Source organism: Notolepis coatsorum (genome assembly GCF_963971535.1).
Source record: "Notolepis coatsorum genome assembly, chromosome: 11".
NCBI lineage: Eukaryota > Metazoa > Chordata > Actinopteri > Aulopiformes > Paralepididae > Notolepis > Notolepis coatsorum.
In genome coordinates this window covers 3224045-3246577 of record NC_140175.1, presented here as the reverse complement: position 1 = coordinate 3246577, position 22533 = coordinate 3224045, and the positions used below count along the sequence as shown (strand labels likewise).

General features: G+C 44.3%; 1 protein-coding gene across 1 annotated transcript in view; it reads right to left on the bottom strand.

Moving 5' to 3' along the window:
• LOC311237462 (uncharacterized protein) overlaps positions 1 to 22533 on the bottom strand; it is a 58135-nt gene that overhangs the window by 6505 nt on the left and 29097 nt on the right. Inside the window, exons 6-9 of the mRNA XM_084325354.1 lie at positions 21784 to 21942; positions 20476 to 20574; positions 5607 to 5729; positions 5428 to 5500 (exon numbers count right to left, since the gene is read on the bottom strand). Coding sequence (XP_084181480.1) covers positions 5428 to 5500; positions 5607 to 5729; positions 20476 to 20574; positions 21784 to 21942 — 454 coding nt within the window. The remainder of the gene's footprint in view (positions 1 to 5427; positions 5501 to 5606; positions 5730 to 20475; positions 20575 to 21783; positions 21943 to 22533) is intronic.

Here is a 22533-nt window from a genome sequence, read left to right as displayed (position 1 = left end):
CTCATCACCTCAGACCTCATCACCTCAGACCTCATCACCTCAGACCTCATCACCTCAGACCTCATCACCACAGACCTCATCACCTCAGACCTCATCACCACAGACCTCATCACCACAGACCTCATCACCTCAGACATCATCACCTCAGACATCATCACCACAGACCTCATCACCTCAGACCTCATCACCACAGACCTCATCACCTCAGACCTCATCACCTCAGACATCATCACCACAGACCTCATCACCTCATCACCACAGACCTCATCACCTCAGACCTCATCACCTCAGACCTCATCACCACAGACCTCATCACCTCAGACATCATCACCACAGACCTCATCACCACAGACCTCATCACCTCAGACCTCATCACCAGACCTCATCACCTCATCACCACAGACCTCATCACCTCAGACCTCATCACCTCAGACCTCATCACCTCAGACCTCATCACCTCAGACCTCATCACCACAGACCTCATCACCACAGACCTCATCACCACAGACCTCATCACCTCAGACCTCATCACCTCAGACCTCATCACCTCAGACCTCATCACCTCAGACCTCATCACCTCAGACCTCATCACCTCAGACCTCATCACCTCAGACCTCATCACCTCAGACCTCATCACCTCATCATCACAGACCTCAGACCTCATCACCTCATCACCACAGACCTCATCACCTCAGACCTCATCACCTCAGACCTCATCACCTCAGACCTCATCACCTCAGACCTCATCACCACAGACCTCATCACCTCATCACCTCAGACCTCATCACCTCATCACCTCAGACCTCATCACCACAGACCTCATCAACTCAGACCTCATCACCTCAGACCTCATCACCTCAGACCTCATCACCACAGACCTCATCCCCTCAGACCTCATCACCACAGACCTCATCACCTCAGACCTCATCACCACAGACCTCATCACCACATCACCACAGACCTCATCACCTCAGACCTCATCACCTCAGACCTCATCACCTCATCACCTCAGACCTCATCACCACAGACCTCATCACCACAGACCTCATCACCTCAGACCTCATCACCACAGACCTCATCACCTCAGACCTCATCACCACAGACCTCATCACCTCAGACCTCATCACCTCATCACCTCAGACCTCATCACCACAGACCTCATCACCACAGACCTCATCACCACAGACCTCATCACCACAGACCTCATCACCTCAGACCTCATCACCTCAGACCTCATCACCTCAGACCTCATCACCTCAGACCTCATCACCACAGACCTCATCACCTCAGACCTCATCACCACAGACCTCATCACCACAGACCTCATCACCTCAGACATCATCACCACAGACCTCATCACCTCAGACCTCATCACCACAGACCTCATCACCTCAGACCTCATCACCTCAGACATCATCACCACAGACATCATCACCACAGACCTCATCACCTCATCACCACAGACCTCATCACCTCAGACCTCATCACCTCAGACCTCATCACCACAGACCTCATCACCTCAGACATCATCACCACAGACCTCATCACCACAGACCTCATCACCTCAGACCTCATCACCAGACCTCATCACCTCATCACCACAGACCTCATCACCTCAGACCTCATCACCTCAGACCTCATCACCTCAGACCTCATCACCTCAGACCTCATCACCTCAGACCTCATCACCACAGACCTCATCACCACAGACCTCATCACCACAGACCTCATCACCTCAGACCTCATCACCTCAGACCTCAGACCTCATCACCTCAGACCTCATCACCTCAGACCTCATCACCTCAGACCTCATCACCTCAGACCTCATCACCTCAGACCTCATCACCTCAGACCTCATCACCTCAGACCTCATCACCTCAGACCTCATCCCCTCAGACCTCATCATCACAGACCTCAGACCTCATCACCTCATCACCTCAGACCTCATCACCACAGACCTCATCACCACAGACCTCATCACCTCAGACCTCATCACCTCAGACCTCATCACCTCAGACCTCATCACCACAGACCTCATCACCTCATCACCTCAGACCTCATCACCTCATCACCTCAGACCTCATCACCACAGACCTCATCAACTCAGACCTCATCACCTCAGACCTCATCACCTCAGACCTCATCACCACAGACCTCATCCCCTCAGACCTCATCACCACAGACCTCATCACCTCAGACCTCATCACCACAGACCTCATCACCACATCACCACAGACCTCATCACCTCAGACCTCATCACCTCAGACCTCATCACCTCATCACCTCAGACCTCATAACCACAGACCTCATCACCACAGACCTCATCACCTCAGACCTCATCACCTCAGACCTCATCACCTCAGACCTCATCACCTCAGACCTCATCACCTCAGACCTCATCATCACAGACCTCATCACCTCATCACCTCAGACCTCATCACCACAGACCTCATCACCTCAGACCTCATCACCTCAGACCTCATCACCTCAGACCTCATCACCTCAGACCTCATCACCACAGACCTCATCACCACAGACCTCATCACCTCAGACCTCATCACCTCAGACCTCATCACCTCATCACCTCAGACCTCATCACCACAGACCTCATCACCTCAGACCTCATCACCTCAGACCTCATCACCTCAGACCTCATCACCTCAGACCTCATCACCTCAGACCTCATCACCACAGACCTCATCACCTCAGACCTCATCACCTCAGACCTCATCACCTCAGACCTCATCACCTCAGACCTCATCACCTCAGACCTCATCACCTCAGACCTCATCACCTCAGACCTCATCACCTCATCATCACAGACCTCAGACCTCATCACCTCATCACCACAGACCTCATCACCTCAGACCTCATCACCTCAGACCTCATCACCTCAGACCTCATCACCTCAGACCTCATCACCACAGACCTCATCACCTCATCACCTCAGACCTCATCACCTCATCACCTCAGACCTCATCACCACAGACCTCATCAACTCAGACCTCATCACCTCAGACCTCATCACCTCAGACCTCATCACCACAGACCTCATCCCCTCAGACCTCATCACCACAGACCTCATCACCTCAGACCTCATCACCACAGACCTCATCACCACATCACCACAGACCTCATCACCTCAGACCTCATCACCTCAGACCTCATCACCTCATCACCTCAGACCTCATCACCACAGACCTCATCACCACAGACCTCATCACCTCAGACCTCATCACCACAGACCTCATCACCTCAGACCTCATCACCACAGACCTCATCACCTCAGACCTCATCACCTCATCACCTCAGACCTCATCACCACAGACCTCATCACCACAGACCTCATCACCACAGACCTCATCACCACAGACCTCATCACCACAGACCTCATCACCTCAGACCTCATCACCTCAGACCTCATCACCTCAGACCTCATCACCTCAGACCTCATCACCTCAGACCTCATCACCACAGACCTCATCACCTCAGACCTCATCACCACAGACCTCATCACCACAGACCTCATCACCTCAGACATCATCACCACAGACCTCATCACCTCAGACCTCATCACCACAGACCTCATCACCTCAGACCTCATCACCTCAGACATCATCACCACAGACCTCATCACCTCATCACCACAGACCTCATCACCTCAGACCTCATCACCTCAGACCTCATCACCACAGACCTCATCACCTCAGACATCATCACCACAGACCTCATCACCACAGACCTCATCACCTCAGACCTCATCACCAGACCTCATCACCTCATCACCACAGACCTCATCACCTCAGACCTCATCACCTCAGACCTCATCACCTCAGACCTCATCACCTCAGACCTCATCACCTCAGACCTCATCACCACAGACCTCATCACCACAGACCTCATCACCACAGACCTCATCACCTCAGACCTCATCACCTCAGACCTCAGACCTCATCACCTCAGACCTCATCACCTCAGACCTCATCACCTCAGACCTCATCACCTCAGACCTCATCACCTCAGACCTCATCACCTCAGACCTCATCACCTCAGACCTCATCACCTCAGACCTCATCCCCTCAGACCTCATCATCACAGACCTCAGACCTCATCACCTCATCACCTCAGACCTCATCACCACAGACCTCATCACCACAGACCTCATCACCTCAGACCTCATCACCTCAGACCTCATCACCTCAGACCTCATCACCACAGACCTCATCACCTCATCACCTCAGACCTCATCACCTCATCACCTCAGACCTCATCACCACAGACCTCATCAACTCAGACCTCATCACCTCAGACCTCATCACCTCAGACCTCATCACCACAGACCTCATCCCCTCAGACCTCATCACCACAGACCTCATCACCTCAGACCTCATCACCACAGACCTCATCACCACATCACCACAGACCTCATCACCTCAGACCTCATCACCTCAGACCTCATCACCTCATCACCTCAGACCTCATCACCACAGACCTCATCACCTCAGACCTCATCACCTCAGACCTCATCACCTCAGACCTCATCACCTCAGACCTCATCACCTCAGACCTCATCACCTCAGACCTCATCATCACAGACCTCATCACCTCATCACCTCAGACCTCATCACCACAGACCTCATCACCTCAGACCTCATCACCTCAGACCTCATCACCTCAGACCTCATCACCACAGACCTCATCACCACAGACCTCATCACCTCAGACCTCATCACCTCAGACCTCATCACCTCAGACCTCATCACCACAGACCTCATCACCTCAGACCTCATCACCTCAGACCTCATCACCTCAGACCTCATCACCTCAGACCTCATCACCTCAGACCTCATCACCACAGACCTCATCACCTCAGACCTCATCACCTCAGACCTCATCACCTCAGACCTCATCACCTCAGACCTCATCACCTCAGACCTCATCACCTCAGAACTCATCACCACAGACCTCATCACCTCAGACCTCATCACCTCAGACCTCATCACCACAGACCTCATCACCTCAGACCTCATCACCTCAGACCTCATCACCTCAGACCTCATCACCTCAGACCTCATCACCTCAGACCTCATCACCTCAGACCTCATCACCTCAGACCTCATCACCTCAGACCTCATCACCTCAGACCTCATCACCACAGACCTCATCACCTCAGACCTCATCACCACAGACCTCATCACCACAGACCTCATCACCTCAGACCTCATCACCACAGACCTCATCACCACAGACCTCATCACCACAGACCTCATCACCTCATCACCACAGACCTCATCACCTCAGACCTCATCACCTCAGACCTCATCACCACAGACCTCATCACCTCAGACCTCATCACCACAGACCTCATCACCTCAGACCTCATCACCTCAGACCTCATCACCTCAGAACTCATCACCACAGACCCACCTGATGTCCAGCTTGGTCACTCTGCTGGCCAAGGTTCCAGCAAACAGCTCAGCCAACACCGGCACGTTCTTGGCTGTCGATACAAGAAGAAGCGTCTCTTGTTATTAATGTACATCTTCAACGTTCGGACGCTGCGTGAATAATAACATGATCCGTGACTGAGGTGGAAGAGTTATTACCCAGGCGGTTCCTGGACAGGTTGAGGGAGCGGAGGGATGAGATGTTCCTCAGAGACGCCACCAGCTGCTGCGGGAAGCTCTCACTGCACCTTTCAAAGAGCCTGCAGTCCTGGAGAGAGAGCTCTGATACAGAGAGGAGAGAGAGACATCAGAGATCAGAGAGAGAGAGAGAGCTCTGATACAGAGAGGAGAGAGAGAGACATCAGAGAGAGAGAGAGCTCTGATACAGAGAGGAGACACAGAGACATCAGAGATCAGAGAGAGAGAGAGAGAGAGAGAGAGAGCTCTGATACAGAGAGGAGAGAGAGACATCAGAGAGAGAGAGAGCTCTGATACAGAGAGGAGAGAGAGAGACATCAGAGAGAGTCCTGGAGAGAGAGAGAGAGAGAGAGAGCTCTGATACAGAGAGGAGACACAGAGACATCAGAGATCAGAGAGAGAGAGAGAGAGAGAGAGAGCTCTGATACAGAGAGGAGAGAGAGACATCAGAGAGAGAGAGAGCTCTGATACAGAGAGGAGAGAGAGAGACATCAGAGAGAGTCCTGGAGAGAGAGAGAGAGAGAGCTCTGATACAGAGAGGAGAGAGAGAGACATCAGAGAGAGTCCTGGAGAGAGAGAGAGAGAGCTCTGATACAGAGAGGAGACACAGAGACATCAGAGAGAGAGAGAGAGAGCTCTGATACAGAGAGGAGAGAGAGAGACATCAGAGAGAGAGAGAGCTCTGATACAGAGAGGAGACACAGAGACATCAGAGAGAGAGAGCTCTGATACAGAGAGGAGAGAGAGAGACATCAGAGAGAGAGAGAGCTCTGATACAGAGAGGAGAGAGAGAGACATCAGAGAGAGAGAGAGAGAGCTCTGATACAGAGAGGAGACACAGAGACATCAGAGATCAGAGAGAGAGAGAGAGAGAGAGCTCTGATACAGAGAGGAGAGAGAGAGACATCAGAGAGAGAGAGAGAGAGAGAGCTCTGATACAGAGAGGAGAGAGAGAGACATCAGAGAGAGAGAGAGAGAGAGAGAGCTCTGATACAGAGAGGAGAGAGATCAGAGAGAGAGAGAGAGAGAGAGCTCTGATACAGAGAGGAGAGACGGAGAGACATCAGAGAGAGAGAGAGCTCTGATACAGAGAGGAGAGAGAGACATCAGAGAGAGAGAGAGAGCTCTGATACAGAGAGGAGAGAGAGAGACATCAGAGAGAGAGAGAGCTCTGATACAGAGAGGAGAGAGAGACATCAGAGAGAGAGAGAGAGCTCTGATACAGAGAGGAGAGAGAGAGACATCAGAGAGAGAGAGAGCTCTGATACAGAGAGGAGAGAGAGAGACATCAGAGAGAGAGAGAGCTCTGATACAGAGAGGAGAGAGAGAGACATCAGAGAGAGTCCTGGAGAGAGAGAGAGAGAGAGAGAGAGCTCTGATACAGAGAGGAGACACGGAGACATCAGAGAGAGAGAGAGAGAGCTCTGATACAGAGATGAGACACAGAGACATCAGAGAGAGAGAGAGAGCTCTGATACAGAGATGAGACACAGAGACATCAGAGAGAGAGAGCTCTGATACAGAGATGAGACACAGTCAATATGTGTAATTTACTGTACAGTAACTGTATATTGAAATTACAGTAATTGTGAAATTGATATTGTTGTCTGTTACAGTATACGGGACATCCAGGTTGGAGGTGGACTGGAGCGGTGATCCTAGGTAGCTAGTTTTACATCCCTCACGGCCGCGCTGATTGATGCTCGTCTGGCAGCGTGGGAATGCTGCAGCAGGAAGCTGCCCATATATGGGCATGGCAGGATGGGGGCAGAGGAAGGCCCGAGCCCTGACCATGACAAATATTGAATCAGACCATATTGAATACTGAATGTTAATATCAGACCATATTGAATACTGAATGTTAATATCAGACCAGATTGAATACTGAATGTTAATATCAGACCATATTGAATACTGAATGTTAATATTGAATCAGACCATATTGAATAATGAATGTTAATATTGAATCAGACCATATTGAATACTGAATGTTAATTCAGACCATATTGAATACTGAATGTTAATATTGAATCAGACCATATTGAATACTGAATGTTAATTCAGGTTGACAGTTGACATCATTTGACAGTTGACAGGGGGCTGGAAAGGTGATTTAATAAAAGAAAAAATACTAATTTAATCTGATTAATCACTTTATTCAAATTGAGGATTTAGTTTGAGGATATTTAAATGTTTTCATTAAAAACGAAGGTTCGAAAGTCCGTTCGAAGAACCCTGACAAAGTTTGAATCCCAAAAACAGGCTTTGGGGACGGCCTTACCAAACATTGTTATTTATATTATTCAAATGGAACTCAAACATGTTCCGTTGTGATGTCACAGTATGATGTCATAATCAAACATTCTAGAACATTTGTGATGTCACAGTATGATGTCATAATCAAACATTCTAGAACATTTGTGATGTCACAGTATGATGTCATAATCAAACATTCTAGAACATTTCCTAGGTGTGGCGAGGAACATGAATATGGGAAATGTGGAGAGGGAGTGAAGCCGAAGTGCTGTAGTTGTGGTGGGGAGCATAGTGTAGCGTTTCGGGGGTGCGAGGTGATGATGAAGCAGGTCGCGGATCGGAGAGAGAGAAGGGAGGGTAAGTTGACGTATGCTGGGGCGGTTAGCAGGGCAGGACAGGGGAGCCAAGAAAGGGTGCAGGGGGTTGAAGGAGGGCATTTGGCAGTGAGGGTAGAGCAGGTGGAAAGAGACAGGGGAAGGGAGGAGAAATTAGGTATTGTGGCCTTCGTGGCAGGGGTAGTTACTGGTATGGCAGAGGTTACGGGTAGAACAGAGATGGTGAAGATGATTGTTAGGATAGCGGTTCAACATCTGGGATTGGAAGGTCTGGACTGGAAGGAGGTGTGTAAAGAATTGGCTGAGGGGGCTGCGAGGGACAAGGCTGCGAGGGACAAAGCAGCCCAGGATAAGATAGCAGGGGGCAAGGAGGGTCCCGCGGAGGGGGGCTCAGACAGGAAGTAGCAGCAGTAGCTGCACTCCAATGGACAATGTAGTTGATGACGGGGTCCAGTAGAAGAAGAAAAAGAAGGTGAAGAAAGAGAAGAAGGAGAAGAAGAAGAGCCCATAAAAAGAATTGCGGAGGGCAGTAATACGCCACGATGCGTCTACTCTGCCGGAAATTCAAATAAGAAGAAGAAGAAGATTGTACAGTTTGAAACAGTACTGAACAGATAGACTAAACAACATAGATTGAAGCCTGCATTTCTCAACCTTGCCGACTGTTTAGCTGTGGAAAGGTGAGTGTCCACAACGGCTAGCTAGCTGTTCTACTTGAATACTGAATGTTAATATTGAATCAGACAATATTGAATACTGAATGTTAATATTGAATCAGACAATATTGAATACTGAATGTTAATATCAGACCATATTGAATACTGAATGTTAATATTGAATCAGACCATAATGAATACTGAATGTTAATATCAGACCATAATGAATACTGAATGTTAATATCAGACCATATTGAATACTGAATGTTAATATCAGACCATATTGAATACTGAATGTTAATATTGAATCAGACCATATTGAATACTGAATGTTAATATCAGACCATATTGAATACTGAATGTTAATATCAGACCATATTGAATACTGAATGTTAATATCAGACCATATTGAATACTGAATGTTAATATCAGACCATATTGAATACTGAATGTTAATATCAGACCATATTGAATACTGAATGTTAATATTTAATCAGACCATATTGAATACTGAATGTTAATATCAGACCATATTGAATACTGTATGTTAATATCAGACCATATTGAATACTGAATGTTAATATTGAATCAGATCATATTGAATACTGAATGTTAATATCAGACCATATTGAATACTGAATGTTAATATCAGACCATATTGAATACCGAATGTTAATATCAGACCATATTGAATACCGAATGTTAATATCAGACCATATTGAATACCGAATGTTAATATTGAATCAGACCATATTGAATACTGAATGTTAATATTGAATCAGACCATATTGAATACTGAATGTTAATATTGAATCAGACCATATTGAATACTGAATGTTAATATTGAATCAGACCATATTGAATACTGAATGTTAATGTTGAATCAGACCATATTGAATACTGAATGTTAATATCAGACCATATTGAATACTGAATGTTAATATTGAATCAGACCATATTGAATACTGAATGTTAATATTGAATCAGACCATATTGAATACTGAATGTTAATATCAGACCATATTGAATACTGAATGTTAATATCAGACCATATTGAATACTGAATGTTAATATCAGACCATATTGAATACTGAATGTTAATATTGAATCAGACCATATTGAATGCTGAATGTTAATATCAGACCATATTGAATACTGAATGTTAATATTGAATCAGACCATATTGAATACTGAATGTTAATATCAGACCATATTGAATACCGAAGGTTAATATTGAATCAGACCATATTGAATACTGAATGTTAATATTGAATCAGACCATATTGAATACTGAATGTTAATATTGAATCAGACCATATTGAATACTGAATGTTAATATCAGACCATATTGAATACTGAATGTTAATATTGAATCAGACCATATTGAATACTGAATGTTAATATCAGACCATATTGAATACTGAATGTTAATATTGAATCAGACCATATTGAATACTGAATGTTAATGTTGAATCAGACCATATTGAATACTGAATGTTAATATCAGACCATATTGAATACTGAATGTTAATATCAGACCATATTGAATACTGAATGTTAATATCAGACCATATTGAATACTGAATGTTAATATTGAATCAGACCATATTGAATACTGAATGTTAATATCAGACCATATTGAATACTGAATGTTAATATTGAATCAGACCATATTGGACCTACAAAAGGCCTTCGACACTGTCAATCACACCATTCTGATTGACAAGCTAAAAGCAATTGGTTTTGATAGTCTATCAGTGAGCTGGATGCAATCCTACCTGGAGGGGAGAGAGCAGATGGTGGAGGTAAAACGGTACCCTATCCCCCCCCCTCACAGTAAACTGTGGTGTTCCACAAGGAAGCATACTAGGTCCGCTACTGTTCCTAATTTATGCAAATGACATGTCGTCAGCTTGTGACTGCAACTTGTTCCTGTTTGCGGACGACTCAGCCCTGCTGGTCTCTGACAAGAACAAGTTACAGGTTGAAAAAACCCTCAGCTCAGAACTAGGCAAAATCTGCATATGGCTCGCTGATAACAAACTATCATTACACATGGGCAAAACAGAGTCCATTCTCTTCGGTTCAAATAACAAACTCAGCAAGACCGACGGCTTCTCAGTTACAGTGGGTGACAATATTGTCACAAGGAAAGAAGATATTACCTACCTGGGTTCCATCCTAGAGGCAAATCTTTCCTGTGACAAAATGGCATCCAATGTAATAAAAAAAGTCAACCAACGAACACGATTCTTGTACCGGATCTCCTCTCTGGTAAACAAGAATACCCTGAAGACTCTAGCAGGAGCACTCATTCAAGGGTACTACGACTATGCTTGCACCTCATGGTACCAAAGTACCTCAAAGGCGCTAAAAACAAAATTACAAACATCTCAAAACAAACTGGTCAGACTACTGCTTGACCTTACTCCTAGAACCCACCTCACCCCTACCCACTTTGACAACCTAGGATGGCTTAGAGTAGACGACAGAGTACAGCAACTTGCAATGGGCCTGGTCTACAAGATACACTACACGACCAAGGTACCCATGTACATGACAAAATACTTCCCAAAGGTCAGTGAATACCACGATCACAACACCAGAGGGAGCTCCACAAATCATGTTAAACCCAGATTCGGCTCAAACAAGGGACTAAACACGTTTTGCAATTATGCCACATCAATGTGGAACGCCCTACCCAAAGCTGTAAAGGAATGTGAATCACTACCCACTTTCAAAAACACTCTCAAAAAACACCTAAGGGAGACTGCAACTCGAAACTGGCCCCTGTAAATGTCCGAACACAACCCCCTCCAATGTACAGTAAATTACCAAGTATGGTCTTGTCAATAATCCAATGTACAGTGTTGTTTGTACAGTTGTACAGTGTCCCCCACCCACCCACCCCTCCTACCCAACCCCCCCCCCCCCCCCCCCCACTCCTACCCAACCCCCCCCCCCCCACCCACCCAACCACCTCCAATGTACAGTCCCCCCCCACCCCCACCTACCCAATCCAATGTACAGTTTCTACGCCTAATGTATATACTCTTTTCTTTCTGGACTCTTTTTGTATCACAAACAGTACTGTAATTGCAAATCTGGTATGTCATAAATGTATAGATGTAGCAGTACTGTTTATCTGTATGTCATGTATGTCATATATGTTACGATGAATTGAAAATGGGGGACCTTAATGTAAAGAAGACGAAAGTCTTTCTCTGGTCTGCATCCCCTTAACAATTGTATGTATTGAGCTGTACTGTACTGTACCCATTCTGCAATCTGTTAATAAAGTTTTCATTCATTCATTCATTCATTCATTCATTCATTGAATACTGAATGAATGTTAATATCAGACCATATTGAATACTGAATGTTAATATCAGACCATATTGAATACTGAATGTTAATATCAGACCATATTGAATACTGAATGTTAATGTAACCCTCCCGCTCTTCACTTGCAGCAGCACCGCGAGGCTCCGCCATTTGCCACAAGTTTTCTACTGTAGCTTAAAGACAAAAGATGTCAGACGAAGTAAAACTTTTCGTCGCCGGACTGAGCTTCGACACCACGGACGCCTCGTTGGCGATAGCGTTCTCAAGGTACGGTAACATCGCCAAATGCTACGTCATCAGAGACCGAGAGACGGGAAGGTCCCGCCGCTTCGGCTTCGTTACATACGATTACGCCGAGGACGCCAAAGATGCGCTGGATGGAATGAACGGCAACACGGTCGACGGCAGAGCCATTCATGTGGATGAAGCAGGGCATGGCGGCGGTGGAGGCAGAGGTCGTGGTGGCGGAGGATATGGTGGCGGAGGATATGGTGGCGGAGGATATGGTGGCGGAGGATATTCAGATTCAGATTCAGACAACTTTATTGGTCCCGCATGGGGCTATGGCGGCGGAGGATATGGCGGCGATAGAAGCTACGGAATGGATCAAATGGACTGGTGCCATGAAGCACCACCGCCGACCACGACGGACATAATGGCCGCTATTAATCGACTGAATCAAAATGTCGATTCAAGGTTTGAAAAGTTGGATGCATCACTTGGATGGATAATATTGAGTAATGGTGGCCTGAATGATTGGTATGGAACCCAATTTCACAGGTAACCACCGGTAAATCATTTTCCCCATTTTCCCCACTCACTTAAGCCCAATTAAGTTTAAGAGTTTCTTTCTTTGACCTATAGCGCACACACACACACACACACACACACACACACACACACACACACACACACACAAGCATTCTCCCATTGATAATACACACACACACACACACACACATTTGCTCTACCACTCACCCCTCGGCCTGCAATTCACCTTCCCTCACACACACACACACACACACACACACACACACACACACACACACACACACACACACACACACACACACACACACACACACACACACACACACACATAAGCTACTCGCTTAATCTTTACATCTTTGCACCTTGTCTCTCTCATCTTTCTCTCTTCTCTCAGTGATATCTCTCATACATGACATCCCCCAATGATATAGTGTCTTCTGTCTTTGGAAACACCTAACTATAACTATTCCCTGACACATGACACATACAATCCCACATTGCCCTCGCTCTCGGCCTGCACTTCACCTTCACACACACACACACACACACACACACACACCAACACATCCCAGTTCCACACACACATCCCCTTCACTCGCCCTCGGCCTGCAGTACCACACACACATCACGCACACACACTCCTGTGATAATACACACACATACACCTTCCCGCTGTTCACTGCTATAGACACACACACATTTCCCAGTTAAGGAGTTTCTGACGGTAACCTTGCCGGCCCCTCACACACCCACAGGCTCACTTAAATCTACTCAGTTAATCTTTACATCTTTGTATAGCGTGCATAAGTAGTTAAGTTACTTCTTACTGATGACTATTTTTAAACTGAATCATTTTAAACTATTTTTATTATTTGTATTACTGAATCAAACTGTAAACAGAGAGCCTATTGGGATGCTAGATCCTAATGTGAAACACTGTGCTGTTGTATGTTAAATACCCTGTTGTATGTCTGTTCTATTTTATAATTTTTATAATTTTTTGTATTACTGAATCAAACTGTAAACAGAGAGCCTATTGGGATGCTAGATCCTAATGTGAAACACTGTGATTTACCATACCTTGCTATATGTTAGAGTGATGCTCTGTTGTGAGGAGAGGATGACTTCTGACCTAAATCTTTTCCTCTACTAGCAAAGTTGTTTAACATTCCAGTTAGGTACATCGTGAACATCACCGCCTAGCCAAGGTTGATTCTCCTAACTGGGCCATTCTCATCATCATATCTGATGTATTATGTTAAGAGCGATGGAAACTCAAAGTACTAAGAGCGATACACTGCTCTGTTGTTATATATTTTTCTTTATTGAACAATCTTATCACACTTTTTACTGTCCGTTCTATCTATTATTTTTAGCCTATTTAAAACTGAATCAAACCGCACTTTTTTACTCTATCTAATCTATTCTATTTTATTATTTGTATTGCTGAAGAACTGATTTGCCTAACCTTGCTACCTCTCTATCTCTTTGTATTTACATTTAAAATGTTTATGCTCGCTTATGCCTGTATTTTTTACTGTTGTTGTATGTCCGTTCTATTTTATAATTTCTAGACTATTTTTAAACTTAATCATTTTAAACTATTTTATTATTTGTATTACTGAATGAAACTGTAAACAGAGAGCCTATTAGGATGCTAGATCCTGTGATTTACCATACCTTGCTATGCTCGCTCATGCCTGTATTTTTTACTGTTGTGAAGCACTTTGAACTGCAACCTCTGTATGAAAAGTGCTATACAAATAAAGTTATTATTATTATTATTATTATTATTATTATAAGTACACATATACTATCGACAATCTAGCGTTTATTTGAAAACTATTCATAAATAGGCCGAAAAATGACAACGTTTTTGTGTATGCCAGAATATTCCAGTAAATGCTGTTTATCACGGAATCTATATATTTTCCTGAAAAACGAGGGCTTTTCAAAATGCTATAAAACGGAAATTAACCGATTAAAAAACAATCCGTTTCGACAATGTTGACTGCAAACAAGTCATTGATAAGCGACGGGCAGATTAGACACATAGCCATAATTTAAGACAGAGATTATGCGTTCACAACGCTATCATTGAAGTGGGTGCTGGCTAGGGCTGCAACGATTAGTCGACATAATCGACGACGTCGATCATAAAAACTTGTCGACGAAGAACTTTTGCGTCGATTAGCCGTAATTTTTTTTTTTTAAATAAACGTTTTTTTTTTTTTTTGCACTACCTATCTTTGTGAAAGTGGCTTCTCAGCTCTGGTCCAGCTGAAGACAAAGCAGAGGAACAGATTGGACATTGAGCATGACCTCAGAGTTGCTTGTCTACCATCACCCCAGACTTTGAGACTCTTGTCAGGATCAAACAACATCCCCATTTATCCCATTAGTTCCCTGGGATGTTAAGCTAAGAAGTCTGCTATATATATTTTTTAGTTATTTAAACACTTCCACTTTAATTTGTATTATTTAATTTATTTATCTTGTTATGAGTGATTGTTGTATTGTTCATACATTTTGATTTAAAGTTGCTTAAGATCCAAATTCAAATGTTTCATGAGTCATTATTTTAATTTGCTATGGGATCATCATGTTATGTTAAGTTAACTGTTAAGGCAGAGGGACTGGACAACAGGGTGACATTCACAGGTGTGCAGACTTGAGCATGTGAGGTAAAACATGCATTGGAGAAGGAGCCATGCCCACAGGAAGCAGAGATTGAGGGTGTGACAAAAATAACCGTTTGATTAGTCGACTAATCGAATGACAAAAATAATCGTTAGATTAGTCGACTAATCGAAAAAAATTATCGACAGATTAGTCGATTACCAAAATTATCGTTAGTTGCAGCTCTAGTGCTGGCATTTAACAGGGTTTTACCATGTTCACCAGTGGTAATCAAAGTGTTAAGCACAGAATTTAGAATGTGTGTACGTACAGAAAAATCTGGATTTATCACATGTGCGTACACAGGTTCTACGCACACTCCGTGTTGATAAATACCATTTGTTCTACGCTCCGTGCTCGTGCACGATTTTAAGTATTTGCATATAGAACCGCCCGTAATTAACCATATACGGTAATGAAACACCCCCATGAAATGTGGAAAAGTGGACTAAGCCGAGCGAAGCGTGTTATGGGAGAAATACGCGACAGGCTGACAGACATGTACACGTACGGTGATGTCGGATATGATATCTATTAACTTCCTAAAGACCATTGCTGCCTGGGCAGCGCAAACACTAATAAAGACCGTTAACCACTGTGGATTTTCCGTAAATTTTCTACCTGCATATGATTTGTAGAGGCATACAATCTATTTTGATGTCGGTATTAGGTAGCCTATATAAACAATAATACGAGAGCATATACAAGAACAATGAATCCCACTGCCATGTAGCCTACGCCATGTGTAGCCTGCCTATATGTGATCAATACAAACTTGAACTTGAATTCCATCATGTCTGTGTGCGGGAGCTCACAAGGCTGTTGTCACAATGTAAATAAAAACGTGCACTGAAAAGTTACAGTATGTAGTTGGTTGATTATTTGTATGACAGTCAGTAAACCCTTGCAAAAAGTATCCGTTTTATTGAATGAATTGAAAACATGGAGCATTGCCTTCCTCCCGGCATGCAGCAACGACATGTATCAGGCAAATGCGCATCGCAACATTGACTGAGTGGAATCCCTTTCTATTCACATAACTGCATTTGTGATGGAGCTTTGACAGCTACATGGGTGGTACAGTAACAGTCTATTGCTCGATCCATCTCCAATATCACGATGGACCGTGCCGGTGGCCAAAGACCCGAGGGTGGAGAGGACTTGAATGTGCACGGGGATGGCATTTGTGCGTTTTGTTCCACGCTCCAATTGCGGTCTCAAATTGCGGTACAAATGAAGGAGGTGTCTCGGGTAGAGCGGACTCTAGTTAATATTATGTTCTCTCGGCAATTAGACTGCCCCTCATTCATTCATTCCTATCTGCTATCTCTGAAAACAGTTCCCCACGGAGCGCAGTCAGTGCACCCCATAGTATTCCGATAACCCTATATATAAACCATGCTGCATTCATTCGGAAAGAAAGACTTATTCCAAATGCTATATTTATAGGGTTTGACAATAATTACACTACTGTCGCTATTTTACAATGAACTATAAAGAATTACGGGTCATACAGAACACGCCAGTGTTGAAACTAATGCACGGAAGCTTATTTCCTCGTTGCAATATTCATATTCTACCGCTGGGCGCCAGGTACGCATGCCCTGAGCTGTGCGTAAATATACGCACAAAGTCAAGCACACGTTCAAATTGATAAGTCCCAAACTTTGCTTAGAAATGATCGTACGCACGGGTTACGCACATATCTGTGCGTACGCACCATTGATAAATGAGGGCCCTGGAGAGAGCACGTCAGACTACACCTCCCTATTGTGTTTGTAGGTGAAGCAGCGGTTTCATCTCACTGATGCTCCCTGCTGGCCGAGCCCTAGAATGCAGCTTAAACCCCTCTGGCCTACTAGAAAATAATTTCCCATAGACGGCCCATAGGAAAGACACAGCTTTTATATTTAGAAGAAAAAATAAAGTAAAAATTAAATGAAGAAGATACCTTCAACATGGAATATGTCCTCTAATAATTTTTATTTTTTTTATCATGAAGACCATTTATTTTGAAAAGTCACCCAGAGCCATAACTTGGTGCAGTAGTAGAGCAAAACATCTATCTATCAGCTGGTGAAGTTGACTAGTAGAGCAGACAGCATCTATCTATCAGCTGGTGAAGTTGACTAGTAGAGCAGACAGCATCTATCTATCAGCTGGTGAAGTAGACTAGTAGAGCAGACAGCATCTATCTATCAGCTGGTGAAGTAGACCAGGGGTTCCCAAACTTTTCAGGCCGGGACCCAGAAAATAAGGCGTCAGAGGACCGATTTTTTAAGCCAAATATCACTTCAATCCTATTAAGTTAGTTCAAGTTAGTTATTCATTTATATGTGCTATTTATGAGAGGGCTAACTTGTTGCAAAATAATAATGATAATAATAATAGCCTCATTAAAATACTATTGTTGCTTCGGTTGTTTTCAGCGTTTTATGTGCATAATCTGTTATTTAGTTTGAAATGTTCGTTGAAATAAGTCGATTTTTCGTTTTTGTTTATTTATTAAGTTAATATAAAACCATATAGTCACATTTTAGAATACAATAGAATAGAATTTTAGAATACAACTAGAAACACTGTCCTGGCCTGCTTCTAAGTTCAGTGGCCTGACAAAAAAAAGATATTTTTTTTTTCTTTCTTTTTTTAATCATCTCGCGGCCCTCCTGTGGCTGCTCGCGGCCCACCTTTGGGTCGCGACCCCGACTTTGGGAACCACTGAAGTAGACTAGTAGAGCAGACAGCATCTATCTATCAGCTGGTGAAGTTGACTAGTAGAACAGACAGCATCTATCTATCAGCATCTATCAACATCAGCATCTATTAACAGTCTGTAGTGTGATAGTAAAGGGTTAACCTTCTGTAGTGTGGCAGTGAAAGGGTTAATGCAGATGAATGCACATTGGTAAAAGGGTCAACCTAGTTCCTATTTTTATATATCTTTTTTTAAAGCTTTTGTCAACTGGCCAAAGAATGAGCAGGTTCACTGCGACTCTCGGACATGAAGTTAATCAAGTTAATCAAGTTAATCCAACGGAGCAACAAAGAACATCACAAATAACACTAAATGTTTTCTTTCAAAGTCATTTGAGATTTGAAAAAGGCATATTGCGCAATCGCCCCGTTGGACCAAATTGTAGCCGGAAGCAACCAGAAGACTGAACTGGCTTGTTGGTGAACTGACTGGTATGATGTCGGATGGTAGAAAAACAGGGTCGAGGTTGAAGCAGAACGATCATTTAAATGTTCTCTAACGTAATCATCCGTTTCTGTAAATGGGCACGAACCTGTCGAGGACCATTTTAAACTGACACCAAATCTGGTAGGATGACAAACACACAGTCTGTATATAATAAACCAACCTGATTGGATAAGAATATAGCTGGTATTGCCTGGTAACACGAGAGAACGCCTTACCAGAAAGAAATGCTTGATTGATTGAACATTTTATTAACAGATTGCAGAATGGGTACAATACAGTACGGCTCAATACACACAATTGTTAAGGGGATGCAGACCAGAGAAAGACTTTCGTCTTGTTTACATCAGGGTCCCCCATATTCAATTCATCATCATGCTGTGTCTCCGGTTCATCCAATGATTATAAAACTGAATCGACCAATAGGGGGGGGGGGGCCCACAAATCACATGTTTAGCAGCTCCTATTACATCATCGGTACAATTAACCCTTTCACTACCGCACTACCAAATGGTTAACCCTTTCACAGCGTGTGACGTACCTGGGTACGTGGGTTGGTCATTACCATTATTACTGTATTTATGACACCTTCTGAACATCAGGTTAGTATATTTAATGTGTTGTGTTTTGTATGTGATGTGTGTGTGTGTGAACATGAGAGCTAATGCTGTCTCTTTTCTCTCCCTGTCAGGTGCTGCCCGTCCCTACACTGAAGAGTGCTGATTGCCTAATGAATGACAGCTGATGGCAATCACCTCGAGAGGGGCGGGTAGACAAATACCTGACAGCACGCACACGTCTGGGCGCCTCATTCTGTCAATTGCCAGTGACCAGAGTGGAGTGAGGTTGCCATTGTTTGCCACTGTGGTGGAATTGATACTGTGCTTATCTACTGCTTCGGGTGGACTAAAGTACTAGTTATGTATATAGATATTGTTGGCCTCTGCGCCACTCCTCCATTGGAGTAAGTATTCTCTTGTTGGCTTTAGGCCTAATTCCACTGAGTGTGGAATTGTACCTTTGGTACCTTTGCTGGGGGTTTTCCCAGTACCAACCTCTGGCTGGTTGGTGAGTGTCTGTGGGCGCTTATCTAGTTTACTTTGTATTATACTTACCTTGTGTGTTCTCCCTTTATCCCTCTCCCTGTTGTTAATTGTTTGTGGGTTGTTTTTTCCCTTTGTTGCCTATTTAAATATCAGTGGAGGTTTAAATCCCTACCCTGCATAATAAATATAATTTACTATTTTTGGAACAACGTCTTGTGTTTATTATTACCTACCTGCCCGGGACTGTTTTGAAAGCATTTACTGAGAGAGGCTGCTTTTGCTCATGTGTAGCCAGCTCCAGTTATTATTCTGTGTGGTCCTTAGACCTTTGTACATGACACAGCGACAATACAGAAGGTTAACCCTTTTACTGCCATACGACAAAGGGTTAAACACAGTTTGCTCAGGAGTATTATGGACGAAGCGATTCAAAAGCTAACGGATATTTGATTTGGTTCATATAAATGTGCAAATATGAACCAATTCCATGTGGAGAGGGAGGGAGTAGAAAGAGCTGGTCGGAGGGGTTGGAGCGGGCGTTACCTTCCAGGACACAGCTGGTCAGCAGACGCAGGATCTCAGACGGACAGAGAGCCAGGTTCAGGTCCTCCAGGCACAGCTTTCTCAGACGCTGATTGGACTCTTTTAAAACAAAAGCAAAAAATAAATTCAATGCAACTTATTTTGTTTACGAGAAGTCAGTGTAATGAGATAATAACCAGACGCACACCCACACACGCTCAATGACAATGACACTATGTAACAACCCATCATCTACACTCACTGCACACACACATCCACATGTACACACTCACTTTAAACAAACACTCACCTTACCACTCACTTTAGACACTTTAACACACTTTATATTTATCTATAACTTTTTTTTTATCCACTTTTTCTCTACCCACCTTTTTCCTCCTGTTTTTCTGTTTTTCTCCCATCCCAATTTAGTTGTGCCAATTCCCCCCTCCCCTTCCTGGTCATTGCTCGCATGTGCCCCCCACTGGTCGGTCTAGGGAGGGTTGATCGCATGTCCCCTCCGATACATGCGGAGTCAGCCAGCCACTTCTTTTCACCTGCCAGCGCGGACTCTCATTGGTGAGGTGTAACGTGTGGGAGGCTCACACTACCCTCACCATCTCCCTTCCTCGCTGTGCAGGCGCCCTGACCGACCTGTAGAAGTCGCTGTCCACAAGGTCCAGGACCCACCCACCGGCTTCCCTCCCGCTGACTCTGCCAATTGAGTCAGTATGACGGCCGGCCCAAGCCGGAGGCAACGCTGACAGCCGGATTCGATACCAGTGTCTCTCGCGTTGGTGACGAACGCTTAGTCCACTGCGCCACCCATCCGCCTATATTTATCAATTATTAAAGAGATTTGCACTACATTCATACCTCATTTGCACCCTAACCTAAGGTTTGTACCTCATCTCATTTCTGCATTGTACCTCACTGTTACTAATTTTACACTGTATTGTATATAATGTATATTGACTGAACATTCCTTTAGTTACTTTTTACTTACTTCTTAATTACTTTTTCTTACTTTCTTTTTACTGTATGTAGCACACTCTCATACAGAAACAAGCATTTCATCATAAAGTATTCTGTATTTTATTGTGACTAATAATAAACAAACTTGAACTTGAAACTTGAACACACACCTACAGGGACCATCACCTGACCTCTGACCTACAGGGAGCATCACCTGACCTACAGGGAGCATCATCACCTGACCTCTGACCTACAGGGACCGTGGGATACATTATGAGTTGGACAATATCGGTATATCGGATATCGGTAAAAAAAAAGCCAATATTGAACGTCCCTAGTTATGACCATCATCACCTGAGACGATGTAGAGCAGCTTGCGGTTTGAGAAGTGCTGTTTGATCCCCGACAGGTGCAGTGAGGTGAGCTGCGGAGAGCGTTGGAGCGTGGAGGTGATGCTGTCGACGTCCGTCACCTCCTGGGACACCTTCACCGACAGACTCTCCAGAGGCAGCTCTGTGGAGGAGGAGGAGGAGGAGGAGGAGGAGGAGGAGGAGGACGAGGAGGACGAGGAGGAGGACGAGGACGACTTCAGGGGAACATCTTCATAGAACTCTTGGGAGAACATCTTCAAGAATGTGAATCCCTACCCACCTTCAAAACCGCTCTCAAAGATCACCTACGGGAGGCCGCAATTCGAAACTGGCCCCGGTAAATGTCCAACCCCCCCCAATGTACAGTTTCCTCCCCCTCAAATGTATATATTCTCTTTTAGAAACTCTGTCTGTAAATAAACAGTACTGTATATCTGTATGATGTCATGTATGTTGTGTATGTCATAAATGTCTATATGAATTGAAAATGGGGGACCCTGATGTAAACAAGATGAAAGTCTTTCTCTGGTCTGCATCCCCTTAACATATCCAGTGCCGTTCAGCAGAGGGCGCTGTGGGCCGTGAGTGCCAGCGCTCGGTTCAATGGGGATAAATGCCGGTGTTTGCAGCGCTAAACCTATATTAAATATATATATATATATTTTTTTATCCACTTTTTCTCCTTATTTTCTATTTTTCTCCCATCCCAATTTCGTATCGCCAATTCTCCCCT